The 19,992-nt window shown below is 30.3% G+C and overlaps 1 protein-coding gene across 6 annotated transcripts in view; it reads right to left on the bottom strand.

Annotated features, from left to right (window-relative positions):
* Shal (potassium voltage-gated channel protein Shal) overlaps positions 1-19,992 on the bottom strand; it is a 106,772-nt gene that overhangs the window by 21,528 nt on the left and 65,252 nt on the right. For all 6 annotated transcript variants that reach the window (XM_083054029.1, XM_083054019.1, XM_083054036.1 and 3 more), the window contains exon 4: positions 13,165-13,317. In XM_083054029.1, the coding sequence (XP_082910155.1) occupies positions 13,165-13,317 (153 nt within the window). The remainder of the gene's footprint in view (positions 1-13,164; positions 13,318-19,992) is intronic.

The following is a 19,992-nucleotide window of genomic DNA, read 5'->3' as shown; positions in this document are numbered from 1 at the left end:
AAAATAAGAATTTTTTTATGTTAAATGGCATTTCTTTACGAAAGTACTAACATAATAAAACAATTCTATTTAAAACTAAAACATATACTATGTCTTGCAAATAACGTATATATTTTAATCTAGCATATATATTAAATTAATTTGGTTCATATAAAAATGCCTCAAAATCATCGAAATAGATTTTTAATAAAAGAATTCCTTCTAGTTTTCTATAAAAGTCTGACATAATTGCTTTATTAATTAAATTTCAATTTAAGATTTTATTAAAATTAACTATTGTTTGCAAATATAATAATTACTTACATACTATATCTTATTCACAAAGTTCCCAAATTATGTGCATATCTTTAGAAAAATTAAAGATTCACAGATTGAAGCAATCCCAAATGCATTTTGTTGTAAATTACCTGTTATTACTCGTAATCACACAATGCGCAATGTAATCGCACAGATCAGAATCGCAATTTGCCGAAATCAATACTTTACATAAAGCGCAATAAAGGATTACTCGAAGCGGACATCGAAGATATAATACTGTGTTACTTATTATTTATAAATAGACTCGAATGTAGTTAATTATCAACCTGATTGCCATTCATATATTGATTAAATAGTATGAGAATAATAGAATGTATATCTTGACATACTCGCGCAAACGTTTTAAAAAAAATATTACTGTCATAAATTGAAAGATTTCTCTAAAAATTCGACTTATTTAAAATCTCAAAAATCATTTAAAGATTTTTTTAAGTGAATATTTTATTAAACGTTATATCACATTTTAATTGGAATATTTAATTCCATCAGAGAGCATCACCGAAAATAAAAATAATACAATTTATTAAAAAATTTAAAACAATACAAACATGAAAATGACATGAGGTGTGTTGATGTCAACCGGATAATTTTATACAGTAAGAGTTTCCCCTCGAGGAAATCGACGTTAATCGAAATAAAAAGATTAAAGAGATAAAGTAATAGATATTATAAACGAAAAAGTTCAAGTAAAACGGAGCTTAATGAGTCCGCGAGTTACTGAGGCCGTCTGTCGTCTTTCTGTGTATTCTTCATGCTACCATTCCTTTCATCTTGCCCTTTCCTCGCTTGTGTCTACATAGAAGATCAACAAGAGTTTTCGTAACGAGCAGAGAACGGTGGATCGAAACGTTTCGTCCTAATTGGAACGCGGGTAGCTCAGCCGAAAGAAAACGGATCTTACTCGGCCGGAATTCTAATTAATGAATTATTTACGTGACATGCTCGCATTACCGGAAACTGCCTTCAGAATCCCTCGGACTTTTCACGAGCGATTAAATTGATGCTCAGCGACCATTTTGTTAATTAATATCAAATTTTGAACTAATAAAATCTTCGATTATTAAATCTAACTTCAATATTTTCGGCTCATTTATTCACTCTGGTTGTTCTTTGATTCATGTAATTATAATATAGTTTATTTAGAAAAACCTTTTTCAATGTTAGATATATATTTTATAAAATAATTTCAATTTTAAGCTTTTAACTTTGTAAATTAAACGAGTTGAGACGTCAAATGCGCGGTTTATATTTCTATTCATCGTCAAATATCTAACATACAAAAAATTAGAGAAATAGATCTCGTATCTTCTGTAGTTATTCTTACGTAAAACATATCTTATTAAAAATTTAACAAAAATTTAACAAACATAAATCAAAAGAATAATATATCATTTGTATTGCCTTAAAACACACAATCAATTATAATTGTACTATTTTATATATCAATTACACACACACACTGGCGGATCGTGAGGGGGGAGGGGGTTAAACCTCCACCCTCCTTGCAAATTAAAAGAAACAGTTTTGCTGAATTTGTTTAAAAAATATAAATAAAGAAAATCAAACATTAAAGAGCTATCGACGTCAGGATCCGCTAGTGTATATATATAAGTATAAGATACACTGTAAATTATACTCATTATGCATTCAAGGAGTTAAGTTTAGATTAAGTCAGACATAGGACGAAATGATGAGATAATTTCATTGCACGAAAATAATTAGGTAAAATTCTTTATATCTATATAATATATATATATAATATATATATATAATATATATTATATCTATATAATATATATTATACAGATACAAAGAATTTTGCCTAATTATTTTCGTACAACAAAATTATCTCATCATTTCGTCCTATGTCTGACTTAATCTATACTTAATTCCTTGAATGCGTAATGAGTATAATTTACAGTGTATCTTATACATACATATTGTATATATTATATAGATATAAAGAATTTCGCCTAATTATTTTCGTGCAACAAAATTATCTCGTCAATTCGTCCTATGTCTGAGTTAATTTACACTTAACTCCTTGAATGCGTAATGAGTATAATTTACAGTGTATCTTATACATACATATTGTATATATTATATATGTATATATATATATATAGAATTTCGCCTAATTATTTTCGTGCATAAAATTATCTCATCATTTCATCCTATGTCTGACTTAATTTACACTTAACTCCTTAAATGCGTAATAAGTATAATTTACAGTGTATCTTATACTTTTATATATATATATATTTTATATATATATATAAAAGTATAAGATACACTGGAAATTATACTCATTACGCATTCAAGGAGTTAAGTGTAAATTAAGTCAGACATACGACGAAATGATGAGATAATTTCGTTGCATGAAAATAATTAGGCAAGAAATTCTTTATATCTATATAATATATATATATATATATATATATTATATATACCAGGTGTCCCATTTTAAAGGACCCACTCAAATATTTCATTGTCAGAAACATTGCGTTAAATCGAAAAATGTTTCCTACAAAAGTTGTAGGGTTTCGAGGGGGACATAACATAGTAATATTCATATGACCTTGGGCGGCGTCTCCAAGGTCAAATGAAGGTGAGAATGAATTTTGAAAAGAAGAAAAAATATTAGGAAAATAAAAAAATGCTTCAGATAAAAGTTGTTCAAATTAATTAGTAGAAAAAGATGTTATAATAAAAAATATGGGTTTCCATTTAAAAAATTCATTCTCACCTTCACTTGACCTTGGAGGCGCCGCCCAAGGTCATATGAATATTACTATGTTATGTCCCCCTCGAAACCCTACAACTTTTGTAGGAAACATTTTTCGATTTAACGCAGTGTTTCTGAGATATTTGAGTGGGTCCTTTAAAATGGGACATCCGGTATATATACACTGGCGGATCCTGGGGGGGGGGGTTTAAACCCCTCTCCCCCTCCTTGCAAATTAAAAGAAACAGTTTTGCTGAATTTGTTTAAAAAATATAAATAAAGAAAAACAAACATTAAAGAGCTATCGACGTCGTTAATCCTGGAATAAAAGCTAATCATGAAACCAAAAATATTAAATAAAATAATTTTGCTAACCCCCCCCCCCCCCCCCCATTATCGACGTCAGGATCCGCTAGTGCACACACATATACACAAACATATATATACAGATGCACTATACAATACATTAAATACATATATACAAGTAATTAAAGTTCTATATTTCCTTTTTAATAATAGATTCTCTAGTTAATTTAGAGACAATTTTTCTTCAACGTAAACGTTGAGAAGAAGATCATTATTTTTTGCAAGTTCCCAATTTTTGCCATCATATATCTTTGTAACTAAATTAAAATTCTATTAAGTAAACTTTACCTAAAATTAACTGATGGCTGCAATTTTGTTAATATTTTACTCCACAAAGTTTAGTTTAAGAAAAGCTCTTCTTTTTCACTTATTGTTAGTTCTTATAATCCAAAAATTATTGGTGTCTCGACATTTTCACTGAGGGAAAATGGTCTCCAAATTGGCTAGAGAATCCGTTATTGGAAAGAAAATACGAAAGTTTAGTTACACTCTGTATATACAAACAATATACAATGTATATATATGTATAATTCGCAAAGCAATTTCTTCAACGAAATTGATCGTTGTTATATTGCATCGTTATCAGTGATATTGCCACGATTAAAGTTAATTTGTCGATCAGATTTGTGTACGCGCAAACGTTTCTCATATGACGTGCATTCGCAATGCCTCTGTATCGCCTATTACGTAGGAGGAGGTCACGTGCGAATTGTACCAACCGATCGATCATCGTTTTGCAACGTGGGTACGCCACTTATCATTCAACGTGCAAACTGTGCCGCGTACAGATATGCAAGCCACACGATCTGTATACAGTTGCGCGATTGTGGATTGTATAAATAATCGCGATCGTATTAATTCCGCCGAAGTATCCAAGAGCAAATTAATTCGTTCGAAAATGCTGCTTTCCAACGATTGAATTTCTCGGTTTTGTTTGTACCGCATGTTGTTATTGGGAATTAAAAATTGTAACTTTCAATATAAATTTAACAAAATGTAACGAAACGAAAAAGAAAATCAAATAACAGTATCGTATATATAAAATGTTTATTCTTTTTTTAATTATCATAAATTTTATTTCGCTGAACTTTGTATCTTTTAACATAATTTCATTTACTTTTGCATAAACCACTTCAGTCTTTAATTATACGCATTGCATATACGTAATGCATTCAAGACTATGAATGGTACCGTTGTGTAAAATATGTATTAAAATGTGTCTCTCATTTTCTACATCAATATTAATATTCTCCGATTAATCATTTTTGCTCTTCTCCTTATTTAATTATTAATACTAGATATATCAAATAAATTATTTAATTCATGACGAAAAGAGTGTGAGTTCCGAACGCGTAACAGTTAATTATACAATATACAATAAAGTCTCAATTTTCATAATGTATGTTAAATAAGCAATTTTTAACACACGAATTTTTAATGTCCAACATCTATATTAAATTAAAAAATATATATTTAATAATATACACCTACGAAATAATCATGGAAACAATTTGGTTTCCATAAATTTATTTCTCGATGAGATAACGCGATAATTACAATGTGTGAATATCGCTTTATGAAAGGGTATAGAGAAACACGATCGAACCTACTTTCTTTATTCGCGCTTTATAAGGCGTTATACATCACGTGGCGCAGCCGTAAGGTCAGGGCTGTTGTATCAACTTGACGTCGATAATTGTGCAAGGATGACCATACGCGGTTATGTACAGCGACTTGTAAAAACTTATGTGCAGGGACAGCGATTTTCTCGTCAAACGTTTATTTTTGGCTCGCCCGACTAACATTTTCCGCCATTTTTTCACACTTTTAATTGCCCGCCGTAATTAGCATTATCGATTCCCATCCCCTTTCCTTCCTAGTAAATAACGTAAATAAATTATTCTTCTTCCGCACGCGATACGAATTTTATTACCGAAATTAATAACCGATTTGCATCGAGCAGATGTTTAAAAATAAATGAATAATCTATCATGTCATAAATATTTTAATGTTTCTTCTTGCCTATGATATCTAAATAACGCTGACAAGTAATCATATCAATGTTATAAATTGCGAGGTTTTTCAATATAAATCCTGTGATTTTGTATAAAAAAAAATTTTTTATGTTATACGTAAATATAAATATCACATCCGATAATTTAATTCTGGTATAATCTAGTAAAAAATTGCGAATGTTATTACAAAAATGCATAAAACAAAATTGTCACTTTATCATATTTGACAGAGGTTTTATTGTATAAAAGTTCTTATAAATCGGTCACATTTCATTTTAAACATTTTATTTATATGTTCCACCACTATTTATAAAAAATGTAATATTAATACCACTATTTATTAAAAAATATGATATTTATATTTGCACCAAAAAGAGTTGTGTGAGGAATAAAGGAGCTTTTTAAAAAAATCTCAGTTTCTTTATTTCCTTGATTTTGTTGATTTGATTTCATCATGTCGCGCTTAGGCCGCGATACGTGGGAAAAATAATCGCATTATCGAGAATAACAGATCGCTCTGGAATGTGGCAAGTATTTTGTAGCTAAAATGTCGTTAAGGGCTGATCGCAAACTTGATATCATATAAATAACATTGATATAATAATCGACTAATCAACATTTTCAAATATAAGCATTTTTAATATAAAATTTAGAAACTAAAGACATCTTGAAAAAGATAAATACTTAAAAAGCATAAGATAATAACTTTACTCAAATTAAAAAGCAAATCAAATTAAAACTTTATATATACTGTTCAGGAAATATATCTCATATATAATATACGTCACAGCGCGCGTCTCACTTTTATTTTTCCTGAAAATCGCACGTTGGTTTGAGATCAACCTTTAATCGTTTCCTAGAATTGATTGCATGACGAATGAATGACATCGACACGAATCTCCGCGAGAGTAAAAAAAAATAAATAAAAAATACGCGCCACGTATTTCCACGTGAATCGATCACAGTGGGAAAACTATTTGTATCAAACTGGCATCCATCCCCTTCAAATCGTGAAACGTTTTGAGCTTTACTCAAAATCGAAAGATGCCTACGTGATGTCCAATCGATCGACAATATCACAATTGAATTCCTTACAACAAGGTAATAATAATTGATATGGTTGAAATATAAAATTGAAAGTGTGCCTAAAACTTCAATCTCTTGTAATTATGTCTCTCTTTTTGTCTTATAATATAATACTTTTATTTAACAAAAAAACTATTAAAAATGATAATAAAGATACTATCAAAGTTGATGAAAGAAATTTGATTTATCTCCATAATTTATATATTAATTACTTCTAGTTATTTTTTCATTAATTTTTTGATAGCATTACACAATTGCAACTATATAAGTTATCATTTCCTTGTTGCAAAGACAGATTTCAAATTATGAGCGAAATTAAAATCGCGCAGAAAATAAAACATTGAAATAAAAACTTTTTTCTGTTTGATCTGCAACGCAAACCAATCTTCGATGATCCAATGAAATGACTTGTGCATTAATGAATATTATATATATGTACATTTCTCGCATCACACATGCGAGCTCCTACATTCTTACCGTTGCATTATCGTTATCGATCGATAATTAATCGTAATAATTCGAATGCTTCGTCGTTACTGTCGAAGCTATTTATGGGGGAAGGGTTCATTCGTCTTAAAACTAGTTTAGAGCAGAAAGAACCTCGCTCCTATGATCATCCTTTCGTCACTTCTAGGGGACTTTAATTTCGAAATCTCGTTTTCTTTCATCAACTTTCTGACGAATGTCACCATCTTTATAAGAAAAAGTCTCAATATTCCTCGCGCAATTTTTTCCGTCACTTTCAAAGAAAAAACTAATTATCGTAAATAATCATTGTTGACATTCATGATATCGTTAATTCGCGATTTCCAGCTCTCTAATCGCGATTACTAGCGTCACGTAAATCTTAGATAGAAATGCGATACTGTTTGTTAATGCATATTTTAAGATAAAAATATAACATTATTAACGAGAAAACTAATAATATGCAATAATCTTGATCTTAATTTCGATCTCAACGATTATGAACTTGTCATTATCACTTAATGTAATGCAAATATGAGCATATTGTATATACGAGCGATATACATATATTCCTAACATTTTAAATTTAAGTATATAATTGTAACGCGTATGTGTATGCAAGTCTTTTTAAAAAATGTCAAAATTTCGATAAATTCTGATTCAATTACAAAATTGAAAATTTTAAGATTACTTTGTGCGCGTAATTTTTTCTTTTTACGTTTTTAGTTACGAATAATTAAAATAAGTCAAGATTATAAAGTATAGCGACTTTGCATCATCGCGTTTCGATCAAAATACGTTACGCCAGCATATTCGCAAAAATAGCGGCTATAATTTCTATGAATAATGAAACACGAGCTGGATTTTTATCTCAGCGTATCGATTAGCTGTTCGTTCGTGAATCGGGTATACCGGATCGGGTTTGTGGTTAAATTTTTGGCGCGATGTGGTCGCGTTAGGCGGATTCAGTAGATTGTAATGGAACGGGGATTATATAGATCGAGTTACGGGTTATTAATATGAGCGATTATATCGATAGACGAGAGCGGGGTGGTCGCGAGCTCGGGGCAGGACTCGATGCGGCGATATATATGTCGAGTTAATCTAAAAATGGAAGACATGGGACACACGGGGCTGCGGAGAAACTTGCTCCGCGAGAGATGAGGTCGATAATTTTTTCTGGAAGACGGATCGATCCTACCGGATCTGGATCCTCTATGGATCTAAATACAACGACGCGCAACCCTTGTAACTTGCACATTTTTTTCTTATTGATATATGTGCGAGATTAAAAATTATATGTTCGGTTGATAATTATACAAATCAATGACTCATGATACTGTTATCGCAATTAAACGAATACGTTAAATATAATTAAAAAATTAGTACGATGATAATTGTGTAATTATTTTATTGTATTTTATTATAAATTAAAATGATTTAAGAATGATTGAAAAAAACCAATATCAAATATATTATCGACAATATCGAATTCTTTTGTTCAGATTGCAAGGAAAAGGTTGCGTGTCGCGATCTCAGATATGATAGAGAGCGATTTGCTCCTAAATCTTAGATCATTGAAAGGCAAAGATATCTTATTGGACTTAGGATCCTTTGTATGACTCTACGATATGGCAAGAGAAGGAGATAGACTTGTTCCACTAAACTTCCTTGAAATTCAAGCGATATTTCTTTCAACGAAAGACAAAGTTTCAGATCAAGAATAACACTCTTCCATCATACATACGATATGATCAATATGAAAATAAATAATAAATATTTGAGGAAAAAGAAGATAAAGAAAGAACATAGCATAAAATGCAATGCACAGAAAATATTCCCAATAGAATTATTGAATTAGTAAATAACAGATATTTCATTTTCTATAATGTTTCGTGCAACTCAATACAATTTTTCAAATGTCAGAATAAAAAACTGTATTAGAAAGCGTAAGTAAAATTTTCAAAAAATTGAGAATAATGAAATTATAAATAGAACTCTTAAAATTACATATTATATTACAATTAAGAAAATGTTCTCATTCAACATGATTGCTGCTAATATTTCAGTGTAATGAGGATTTGAAATCCACACTTGCAAATTGGTTGGAAATTAAATAACGAAAAAATTTATTAGAATCGAAAGAAGAAGTTAAAAATACATCAAACAGCTTATTATCGTGGGACAGCTAAAAAATGACGGTCATGAAAACCGAGACGGCAATATTTGTTAATAGGATTTCGATGAGATTTCGTCCTCGATCTGTCGGTCAGTCGGGCCGTTCATCACTTCTCATTTTCCTTTGTTAATACTGGCCTCGGCCACGTGAAGGTCAATTTGCGTATAAATTCATGTCGAGCTGTCGACCATTACCATAAATGCATCTAACAATGCATTTTGTTTCTGAAATTTGTCCCAATATCGCTGTTTGACAAAAAAAAATATATAAAAGAATTTTCAATCAATTTTTCGAAAATTAAAAAATAATTCTTTGAAACTATTTATATCATCAAAATTTCAATGCTTCAATAAAATATTCAGTGCAATTATGTTCTATGATTTAATGATGTGAATACATATTATATCCGGGAATAGAAAGAATTAATTCTTTTTTTCTACGCCATATAATAATATGCTCGAGTTTAATCCATAAAGCAATGATATACGTTTAATCATTTCTGGCGGTTATTAATTTATTCTCATAAATATGTGTTTTATCAATATTCATATATAATTATAGTAGCAAATATATAATTATAATTATAATAACAAATAGTTATATAATTATAATCATAACAGCACAAATATTTATATATATATATATATAGTTAGAAAATTAGCATAATTGATAATTAATATTTAATTAATTAATATTTAATATAACGCAAAAATTAAATTTTGATGAATATCGTGATTGTTTCCCTTCATAAAAGAATGTGAATAGAAATCGATATATTAAGAAATGAGATATAATATATATAATATATATAATATATATAAATAAAATAAATAATCAACGCTGCAAATTAAACGACATAAACATGAGCATTTTGATATACTTATTACAATACTTATTACATGTTATTAAGAAAATGTAATTACCGAACTTTACATCTGTTATAATCTTTAATAAACTTTATCGTAATAAAAAGTTATAATAACTAATATATTACAGTCAAAATAATTAATATAACAAAATATCAAATCTTAGTAATTATTACGATTTTTCGCATTCAAAAGAAGCATTTTAGAAAATCACGCAACTACTGAGATTTTCTTAAATCACAAAAGCAATCCGGAGAGACAATTTTATTTATTTTGCGTGGCATCCGAAACTATTATTCAAAATGATGAAACGAAAACAGATGATGCTACATCAAAAACAATCAAGAAAATAAGGAGGGAAGATAGATAGACATAATCGCGCACGAGTGATTATTTTATTTATTTCGCAAGATACTCGAGACGATCAAGATTTACATAAGTATTGCAAAACACGTCGATTTTGAAAATGAAAATATACTTGAGAAAATTAAGAATTGCGCGGCAATAAGACATAAATGTGAACTTCAATGTAATAAACTTGTATAAGATTTGATTGCAATCATTTTCTTGATGATAAATTTTTATAAATGAATAAAACATATTACAGCACAAAACAAACAACAAGATAGATATTTTCTAGAAATGTAAATTAAATAAATTGTAAGTTTTAAAATTATATCGAAAGAGAGAAGGGCATCGAAACAATCACAAAAAATACACAAATTCAATATTATTAAAAAAGAATTATATGATATTTGTACAAAGTTATTGTATTATTTAATTTAATTTAATTTATCTCATTTCTCTATATAAATAATATTTTTTACAATAAACTAGATTGATATAAATAATATCAAAAAATAGTTAAGTAAATAATTACGAGAAGAGACAAGAGAATTCTCAGTGCGTTTGTCATTACTCTACCTTGATACCTATGACACCGATTTAGAATTTGGCAAGAAGATAATAGTGACTATAAGATAATGCTTTTAGACCTTTAGTAGGAGTTATCTACAAGAAAATCCCAACTCGCCATAATTAATGTGCGAGAAGATTTTTCGGCCAATGCGTACCTGAGTAATCTTAGAGATTAATCAACAGTAATGTAGCGGATCGGAACGCTCGCATACTGGACACCTCATTGGTCTGCCAATCTGGACATTTTCGACGATAAATCTCTGGAAACCAAGCGAGCGAATCGTCGACGATCCGATTAATCGCTGCGCCCTTATGGAGATTAGAATCGAGATTATCGCCTGATTTCTGAGAATACCAATTCAGAATTTGAAACGAATGGAAGGAGATATAGACAACATAGATCGAAGCTCTAGATTCTCTTCGACAGTCGGGATATATTGCCAATTGTAAGATTCACTTCCCACTTTAATCCATGCTGAACTATTAAGGATAAATAAGATTGATTACGTATTAAATTTCTTCTCTGCTTGTGTTTCCAATCTAGCCTTCAACTCTTCCTATTATAAATGCTATTTTTATACACTTCGAATTTAGATTTCGTCCTCTATCAAAAAGAAAAATGAAAGTTTCTTTTTTTAAGAGTTTACTCTCATTGTAATTTTATATGTTTAAAAAGATGAAAATAACAAGATATTTTATACATTAGAATCAATACTGTTTAGGTGACATATTTTAGAAAATTCTTATTTTGTACATTTATTTAACATAAATTATATATTCATCTAAATAGACTTGTGTGTGCATTTTTATAATCATTATTTCAATAGAAGACAATAACATAAGATCCAAATCTCTAATTAAACATAAAATACTAATATTAATATATTGACGAGCATAAAAGAGCCCAACTTCGAAAAAGAATAAAACAACAAAAGCGACATAATTCGCTGAATCTCTGAATGGAAACACAGATTATAATCTCATTATTTAGTACAGTCAATTCTACGAGTACGTCGAATCCACAGATTTAATTCAATCCGCATAATCAATCGTTCTTGAATCTTCTCACAAAATTACTTGAGAATCGAAAGATTCGATCTGAGTGAATAAAATTATCTCCATCAATTTCATTAATCTCTTGAAATTCACAATTTCTTCAAGAAAGTTAATCACGCCGAAGGAAAAATGGCACAGTAATGATGATTAAATTTTAGTTAGAAGAAAAATTGCACAAGATATCAACGAGAAGAGAAACAAAGATAAAGTATTTGCAACGCTCTATAAAAAGGAGACAGAATATGTGCAGTATAGTTATCTATTTTCTTCTCCATTTGCAATATACGCATTGCAGTTAGTCTTTGTCGCCAGAGGCCCTAGTTAATTGTAAACTTTGGCTGACAATGAGAGTGACTAGGGCAACCCTGAAGGATCAAGAATTAGCTGAGCTGCGACCTAAAGTCGTTCATTGAGCTGGGAACAGCTGATTTCCATTAGCAGTGGTGATTAAAAGCGCTCCCATCCAAGCTGAACGCTCCTCGAAGACGCTAGTTTAATTAAGATTCCGCAATCTGGCCGCAATTGCAGTCTTCTACGAGTTGCGTTCTCATCTCGATTTACTTATTTCACGCACGAAAATGTCGATTTGTTCGGCCCGCGAGCCGAAGAGAGCTTATAAATAATACTTTCGTCGCGCTGAAGCCATTAGTTTCAACAACTCGAGACTCGGAATATACCCCTACAGTGCCTCACTTGTAAATCTGCGAAATATCCGCAGAAAGTCGCCGAGATCAATGATGATGAATGCATCGGCATCTGAAAACTCGACTGAAATAACAAACATCCTCGAAGAAGAAGAATCCTAATCGACAGTCTACAATTACGATACGATAGAGGCAACCGAGTCTCGCTGTACAATGCGTTTCGCACCCGGCGATCGATTTCCGGCGATCGATTCCGCCGCCGGGTGGCTAGGATAGTCGCGCCGATAGTCCTTACCCCGACTCACACCCTGGTCTCGTTGTACGGACTGGACGAGCTCGCGCCCTGACGACGCTGCCGATCAGCGTCGCCCGGCACATTGAACACGACATTCGGCACGGTCACCGGATCGACCGTAGCCTGTTGATAATGCGACCGACCGGGTTGCGATTGATGAGAATGGGAGGAGGACGAGGGCGCGGTATCGCTTATGGAGGTAATCGAGGCGAGTATACGTCGACCGCGTACCTGGTAACGTTGAGGGTAGCAGCGCCCGCAGCAGGACTGCAGCAGGCCGCCCCTGGAGGCAGTGCTGTGCGCGGGGGAGGTCAGGGGCGACGGCGAGCCCGGCCTTTTCGGGGCACCGTTGTACGGCACCTCCATCTCCACGAATTCACGGTCCTGGAAAAAACAATAACAAACGAGGCTGTTAAGAGGCATATCTTTTCTCAAGAGAAGAGCAGCAGCAAAGTTCATTCATGCGCAATGTTAATGAAAATATTCGTCTGACCCATGAAAAACTTGGATAACAAATAGGAAAAACAAGCAAGATAAAATAAAAGATGCTAAAATAGAAAATGCTAAAGGAGACACGACGTATATCCGATAAATTATCGAAGAAATGATGAATCGAGGTGAGAAAGGCAGAAAAAGGACGAAGAAATATAGGGATCGAAAAAAAGATTAAAAGAGCGATGCAAATGCTGAAAAAAAGAAGATCCAGGCGAATTGACAATGAATAGCGACGTAACTCAAGGACGAAAAAATAAGTCATTTAACCGTAAGGAAAATGGAATAAGAAAAATTGCGATGTACAGGATCCTCCTAGTTTCATTCATCTTATGAAAAAGAGCAAGGAGTTGTGAAGCTGAAAATGGCACCAGATCTCAAGTGGGACACATTAATTAGAACGAGTCGCATTACTGGAAAGCTTGGTTTAAGCTGTGCGAGATAAAACATGGAGATAAATGCGCTGTTGTTAGAATTATTACCTAAGTAACTCCATGCAATATTGGACATCCTAAAGAAATGATTAAAAAACATTGCCGCTTTATCCACGGTACATTTATCTACATTAGTTACAGCGGAGAAACATATCTATAAAATCATGATCACACACGTTTTTAACCAGGCATGATAGAATTATTATCTAATTGATTATTTTCTTCTTTGAATATTTTTTATTAATATATTATAAAATGATAAATTGCGTATAAAGTGTGTCGTGTCAGAAATATATTAGCACGCTTTTAGCATAATCATGTTTTATATTTTGTTGACTATGTATAATGTATTCTGTCTAATACAAAACTTTTCAATGCATTCTTTATTTAAAAAAAAAGTATATGTATATGTACATATTAATTTCTAGCTGGAAATAAATTCTCGCCACAGCTAACTAATTAATTAATCTACTTTACAAATATTTCGATTTTCCTGACAAAACAAAATACAGCAAAGCTGTATTTCTCCATATTATCGTCCTAAGTTCAACTCTTGCCATGTATTGCTTAAATTTATATACATAGTTACTGGTTAACCCGAATTACGGGGAGACGAGAGAGCAAACAGCGAAGCCTTTCAATTACTCCTCGTTGTTGCATTATTCCATGTTTATGTTTCATTTACAAATTTCCGCTCGAAATGTATCTCTCGGTATCTCGCATTAATTTGAAGAAAGTTGTTAATCTTTTAATTACACATGCATGTACATTATCATGTAAGTGTAAGTAATAGATTATATACCGATGCAATAACAATCAACAATACTTGTCTATTTATTTGCTCCAGAAAGATTTCATTTCAATAAAAATCAAAATCTTTTATTTTAATTAAATAATATATTGTTTAAATTTATTGTTAAATATATTGTTATTTTAGTTAAATATATAATTTTAATCACTGGCGGATCCTGGGGGGGGGGGGGTAATACCCCCCTTTGCAAATTAAAAGAAACAATTTTGCTGAATTTGTTTAAAAAATATAAATAAAGAAAAACAAACATTAAAGAGCTATCGACGTCAGGATCCGCTAGTGTATATATATAAGTATAAGATACACTGTAAATTATACTCATTGCGCATTTAAGGAGTTAAGTATAGATTAAGTCAGACATAGGACGAAATAATTAGATAATTTCATTGCACGAAAATAATTAGGTGAAATTCTTTATATCTACATAATATATATATAATATATATTACATCTATATAATATATATTATATAGATACAAAGAATTTCGTTTAATTATTTTCGTACAACGAAATTATCTCATCATTTCGTCCTATGTCTGACTTAATCTATACGTAACTCCTTGAATGCGTAATGAGTATAATTTACAGTGTCTTATACTTTTATATATATATATATTATATATATAAATATAAAGAATTTCTCGCCTAATTATTTTCATGCAACGAAATTATCTCATTATTTCGTCCAATGTCTGACTTAATCTAAACTTAACTCCTTGAATGCGTAATGAGTATAATTTCCAGTGTATCTTATACTTTTATATATATAAATATATGTATATTATATAGATATAAAGAATTTCGCCTAATTATTTTCATGCAACGAAATTATCTCATCATTTCGTCGTATGTCTGACTTAATCTAAACTTAATTCCTTGAATGCGTAATGAGTATAATTTACAGTGTATATATCTTATACTTTTATATATATATATAAAATATATATATATATATATAAGTATAAGATACACTGTAAATTATACTCATTACGTATTCAAGGAGTTAAGTTTAGATTAAGTCAGACATACGACGAATAATGAGATAATTTCGTTGCACGAAAATAATTAGGCGAAATTCTTTATATCTATATAATATATACAATATGTATGTATAAGATACATTGTAAATTATACTCATTACGCATTCAAGGAGTTAAGTTTAGATTAAGTCAGACATACGACGAAATGATGAGATAATTTCGTTGCACGAAAATAATTAAGTGAAATTCTTTATATCTATATAATATATACAATATGTATGTATAAGATACACTGTAAATTATACTCATTACGCATTCAAGAAATTAAGTATAGATTAAGTCAGACATAGGACGAAATGATGAGATAATTTCGTTGCATGAAAATAATTGGGCGAGAAATTCTTTATATCTATATAATATATATATATATATATTAAAATAATTATATATATATATTAAAATAATATATATATATATATAAATAAATAAAGAAAAACATTAAAGAGCTATCGACGTCGTTGATTCTGGAATAAAAGCTAATCATGAAATTAAAAATATTAAATAAAATAATTTTGCAAAAGCCTCCCCCCCATTATCGAGGTCAGAATCCGCTAGTGATTTCAATGATACTTTTTTCATATTATTTATTTATAATTTTTCATTGCTTATTAGATAGCTAGAAAAACGCGAGCTAAAAAGAAGTAGACCGCGTTTTTTTTTTTTTAGAAAAGATAATATTTTGTATTGTACTTTGTGGAATTTTTACTTTATTTTTTCAAAGAAATATTTTTTTAAATTTTGATTAATTGTGTGCAGTAAAAATAAATATCACATAAATTTGAAGATAAAAATGTCCAAAATATCGCAAATTGTTTAATTTTATATCTATCAATGTAATAGACTTCTTTATTATAATCTAAAAAAATTAGTTATATCGAAATAGCATCAGTAGATGTAATAAAATTACATTATATATTTAATTTTATTGATATTTTATTTAAATAATCTTTAATCAAATTTTTCATATTTGCAATTCAGTATTTTTACTAATTTTTAACACTCTTACTATTAATTATTAAAAATGTATCTAATCATGCAAATAAAAATAAAACACAACTTTGTAAAAAAAAAAAAAAATATTCTCTGTTTCAGATATTTTTTTGAAAAAAATTTTCCTTTTAATATTTATGTATATAAGATAATTTAAGGAGTATAGATTCTATTTTTTTTTTGAAAAAAATTTTCCTTTTAATATTTATGTATATAAGATAATTTAAGGAGTATAGATTCTATTTTTTTTTTTACACTTTTCCGAGCGTGATCTCTTATTGTTAGTTAAATTATGTGAAAGTTTCAGTAGATATACGAAACTGAATGGCACGGGATTCTATGAGAGACGCGTGAGAAACGAGATGTCTCAAAGAATTCCTGTGGGGACGATGCTCGGAAAACGGGAGGTTATCGAGTGATCTCGATGTCGGTCGAGTGAACGTCGTCGTTTCTTCGGTGTCGCGCGAAAGGATATTGCTCGTATAGAATGGAGCAGCACCTCGATCTCCTTTGCGATAAACACCCTCGAAACGACTCGACGTGATCCACGCAAACTGGAAAATGTTTTTTCCGTGCGAAAGTTGATGATCGCAATTGCGATAACTCTTTTCTTGCCATTTTGCATAATTAGCAGGTTTATACTACTACGTTATATACAGGGTGATTCACGAGATATTACCGCCGCTTCAAGAGAACACCTGAGTTAAAAAGTTCATATTAACATGGGTCTCTCTTACGTTGAAAATATATAAAGCTTAGTATGGCACTCTCTGAATTCTAAGATAAAAATAAGCACTTTTAGGAATATGAAATAAAATTAATTTATTAAATGTTCGAACAAATGATAGAGAGAGTATATTATTGTTATTTATTTATATAAAGAGTAAAAATTAATCAAAACAAGCAATGTAATTTTTATATCACTTTTATGTGTTAATATAAACTTTTTAAAATGACCTTTTTAATATGAACTTTTTCTCAAAATGACTTCAGAAGTGTTCTTCTGAAGCGGTAGTAAAAGTTCGCGAATCACTCTGTATATGTATATTGACAGATAGCTTTTGTAGATTACATTTATTAGCGTTGAGAATTAAAAATTTTGTGTTTTTTACGCCAATACTACTTTGTTTGGTATAATTTATAATAATTATATGATTATATAATTATACGTTACTTTCTACTTTACTAATAACGATTAAAAAATTCAAATAATTTCTAAATGATCAATGATTCTATGTTTTATTATAACAAGCTATAAGGCGTTAGTATAATAAAAGAATGGGAAACATTGCAAATATCTATTATTTCTATTAATCTATGATAAAGTATTGATCGACATATATGTATATAAAATGTATATTTTTTATTGATATCATATATCGAATAGTTATCACGTCATGTATGAAACGTCAGCTGCTCAAGCAGCTGCTCGAAAAATTCCCGAGGAAGCCATGTATGGCTTTCAAAGCTACAGATGACTCGCATTCGAGCAAACTCGATCTTGGAAAACTACAGGATTACTCACGAGAGACTATTCGTATTTCAACGCCCAAGCTTTCTGAAGAGACGCGATTTGTTCTCGTAAAACCCTCATTATTCGAGCCAGTGTATTCTAATGCGCAAAAGTTATGCAATTTGTACAAGAAACATTGCGTAGGATTATCAATAATAATGCCACAAAATTCACTCGAAAGATCTCGCAATATATTACTCAGATTCTAAATTCTTAAAATTTTGTTCTCTCTAAAAAGATTTTTAATGCTACAATTATGAAATTTAAAATTTATTCATAAAAACTGAATATTAAATGTTTTAGAAAAAGCATACAACTTTTAACATTAGCTATACCAGTACACTTCAAAAAAGTTCAAAAACTCAATATAAAAAAGATTGTAAATGCCAAAAATAAATATTTTATCACAAGAAAGAAATTTTTTCCTAAATAATGTATATTATATATCAAAAGGAAATATGTGTGTGTGTACAAAAAAGTACTTCTTCACTTTCTTCATACATATTTTATAACGAAGGATGTTTAGCAGCACATTATTAGTCATATTTTTAAGAATACGACAATTAACTTAGAATCAAATGTTATATGCGGATTATAAAATAACTACGATATATGTATACATATAAAATGAATTTCTTCTCACTAACGGATCTAGAGATTCAAATAAAATCCGTGCGACGTGTCTTGAAAGCAAAATTGCCATTTTTCCAATTTTGACCTAAAGTATCTAATTTTAACAAAAAATCTCCGGATTCTTTTGACCTAAAAAAAAAATCTGAGAGTTCCATAAATGTAATTTTAAATAATTTTATAATTTTCATAATTTTTTCTATTTCTTTGAAAGGTCACATTAAGTTTTATAATACAAACAAATTCGAAATAAGAAATAATTGTAACCAATAATTTGCTTCGCAGAATAACGTAATCAAGCGAATAATACATAATTTTCAAACGTGGACACATAAATTTCATAAAATGGAGATCATTTAGCCGACCTGTTTTATTTATTCATTCTTTCATTTTTGAAAAAAAAAATGATCTTTGGGTAGGTACACATTTATATGAAAATGGTAACCCTAGCAAAGGATTATTCACAAAAGACCGACCTATATTTTATCGGCCAGGATCTCTCTTGCTACCATCGAAGACCAGATTAGACTCATTCTTATCGCGTTGCGTCCTCGGGAGGGTAACTGAGCGTAGGAATAAAACGAGGAGCCGCCATGGAGACAGAGATATCTGGTCCAATAAAAGATGCTGCTCGTCTCCCCTAGCCCTGTTATTTTCTCGTGAGGGCTCCTGCGCGTATTGTATTGTTCGCGCGGGTAACGCGCGAAAGGGAACGCCGCTAATGACGGTTTCAGAAAGATGGATTGGTTGGATGCGCCAGTGCGCGATGGACCGATCGATCCCTCGAAACTTTTCAATACTGTACTCTGATAGGCGAAGAATTAACGCGAAACCAGAATCTTCTCAGATTTACGAGCAGTGCGGATTTATCCCCCTTTCGATACATGTATCGCTTTAAATTTCATGTTTAATCAAGATTGTCTCTATGTAAGCTAATTTTAATAATCATCATCAATTCCTGCATGTATGTTAAATTAACGTCAAAAACAACAAAAATCATATAAAATCCTTCGTTACTGAGAGATATATGTCAAACTTCTTACAAATACAATGTTTGCTTTTAACAAAATAGAATTGCACTGAAGATCTTATTTTATTATCAATATAAATTATCACGTCTAATTTAATTTATATATTTTAGATATTAAA

The sequence above is a fragment of the Prenolepis imparis genome, unplaced genomic scaffold (genome assembly GCF_030444845.1).
Source record: "Prenolepis imparis isolate NDT839.2.m4 unplaced genomic scaffold, iyPreImpa1.0 SCAF_1, whole genome shotgun sequence".
In the NCBI taxonomy this organism is placed as follows: domain Eukaryota; kingdom Metazoa; phylum Arthropoda; class Insecta; order Hymenoptera; family Formicidae; genus Prenolepis; species Prenolepis imparis.
This window is presented reverse-complemented; position numbering and strand designations above follow the sequence as displayed.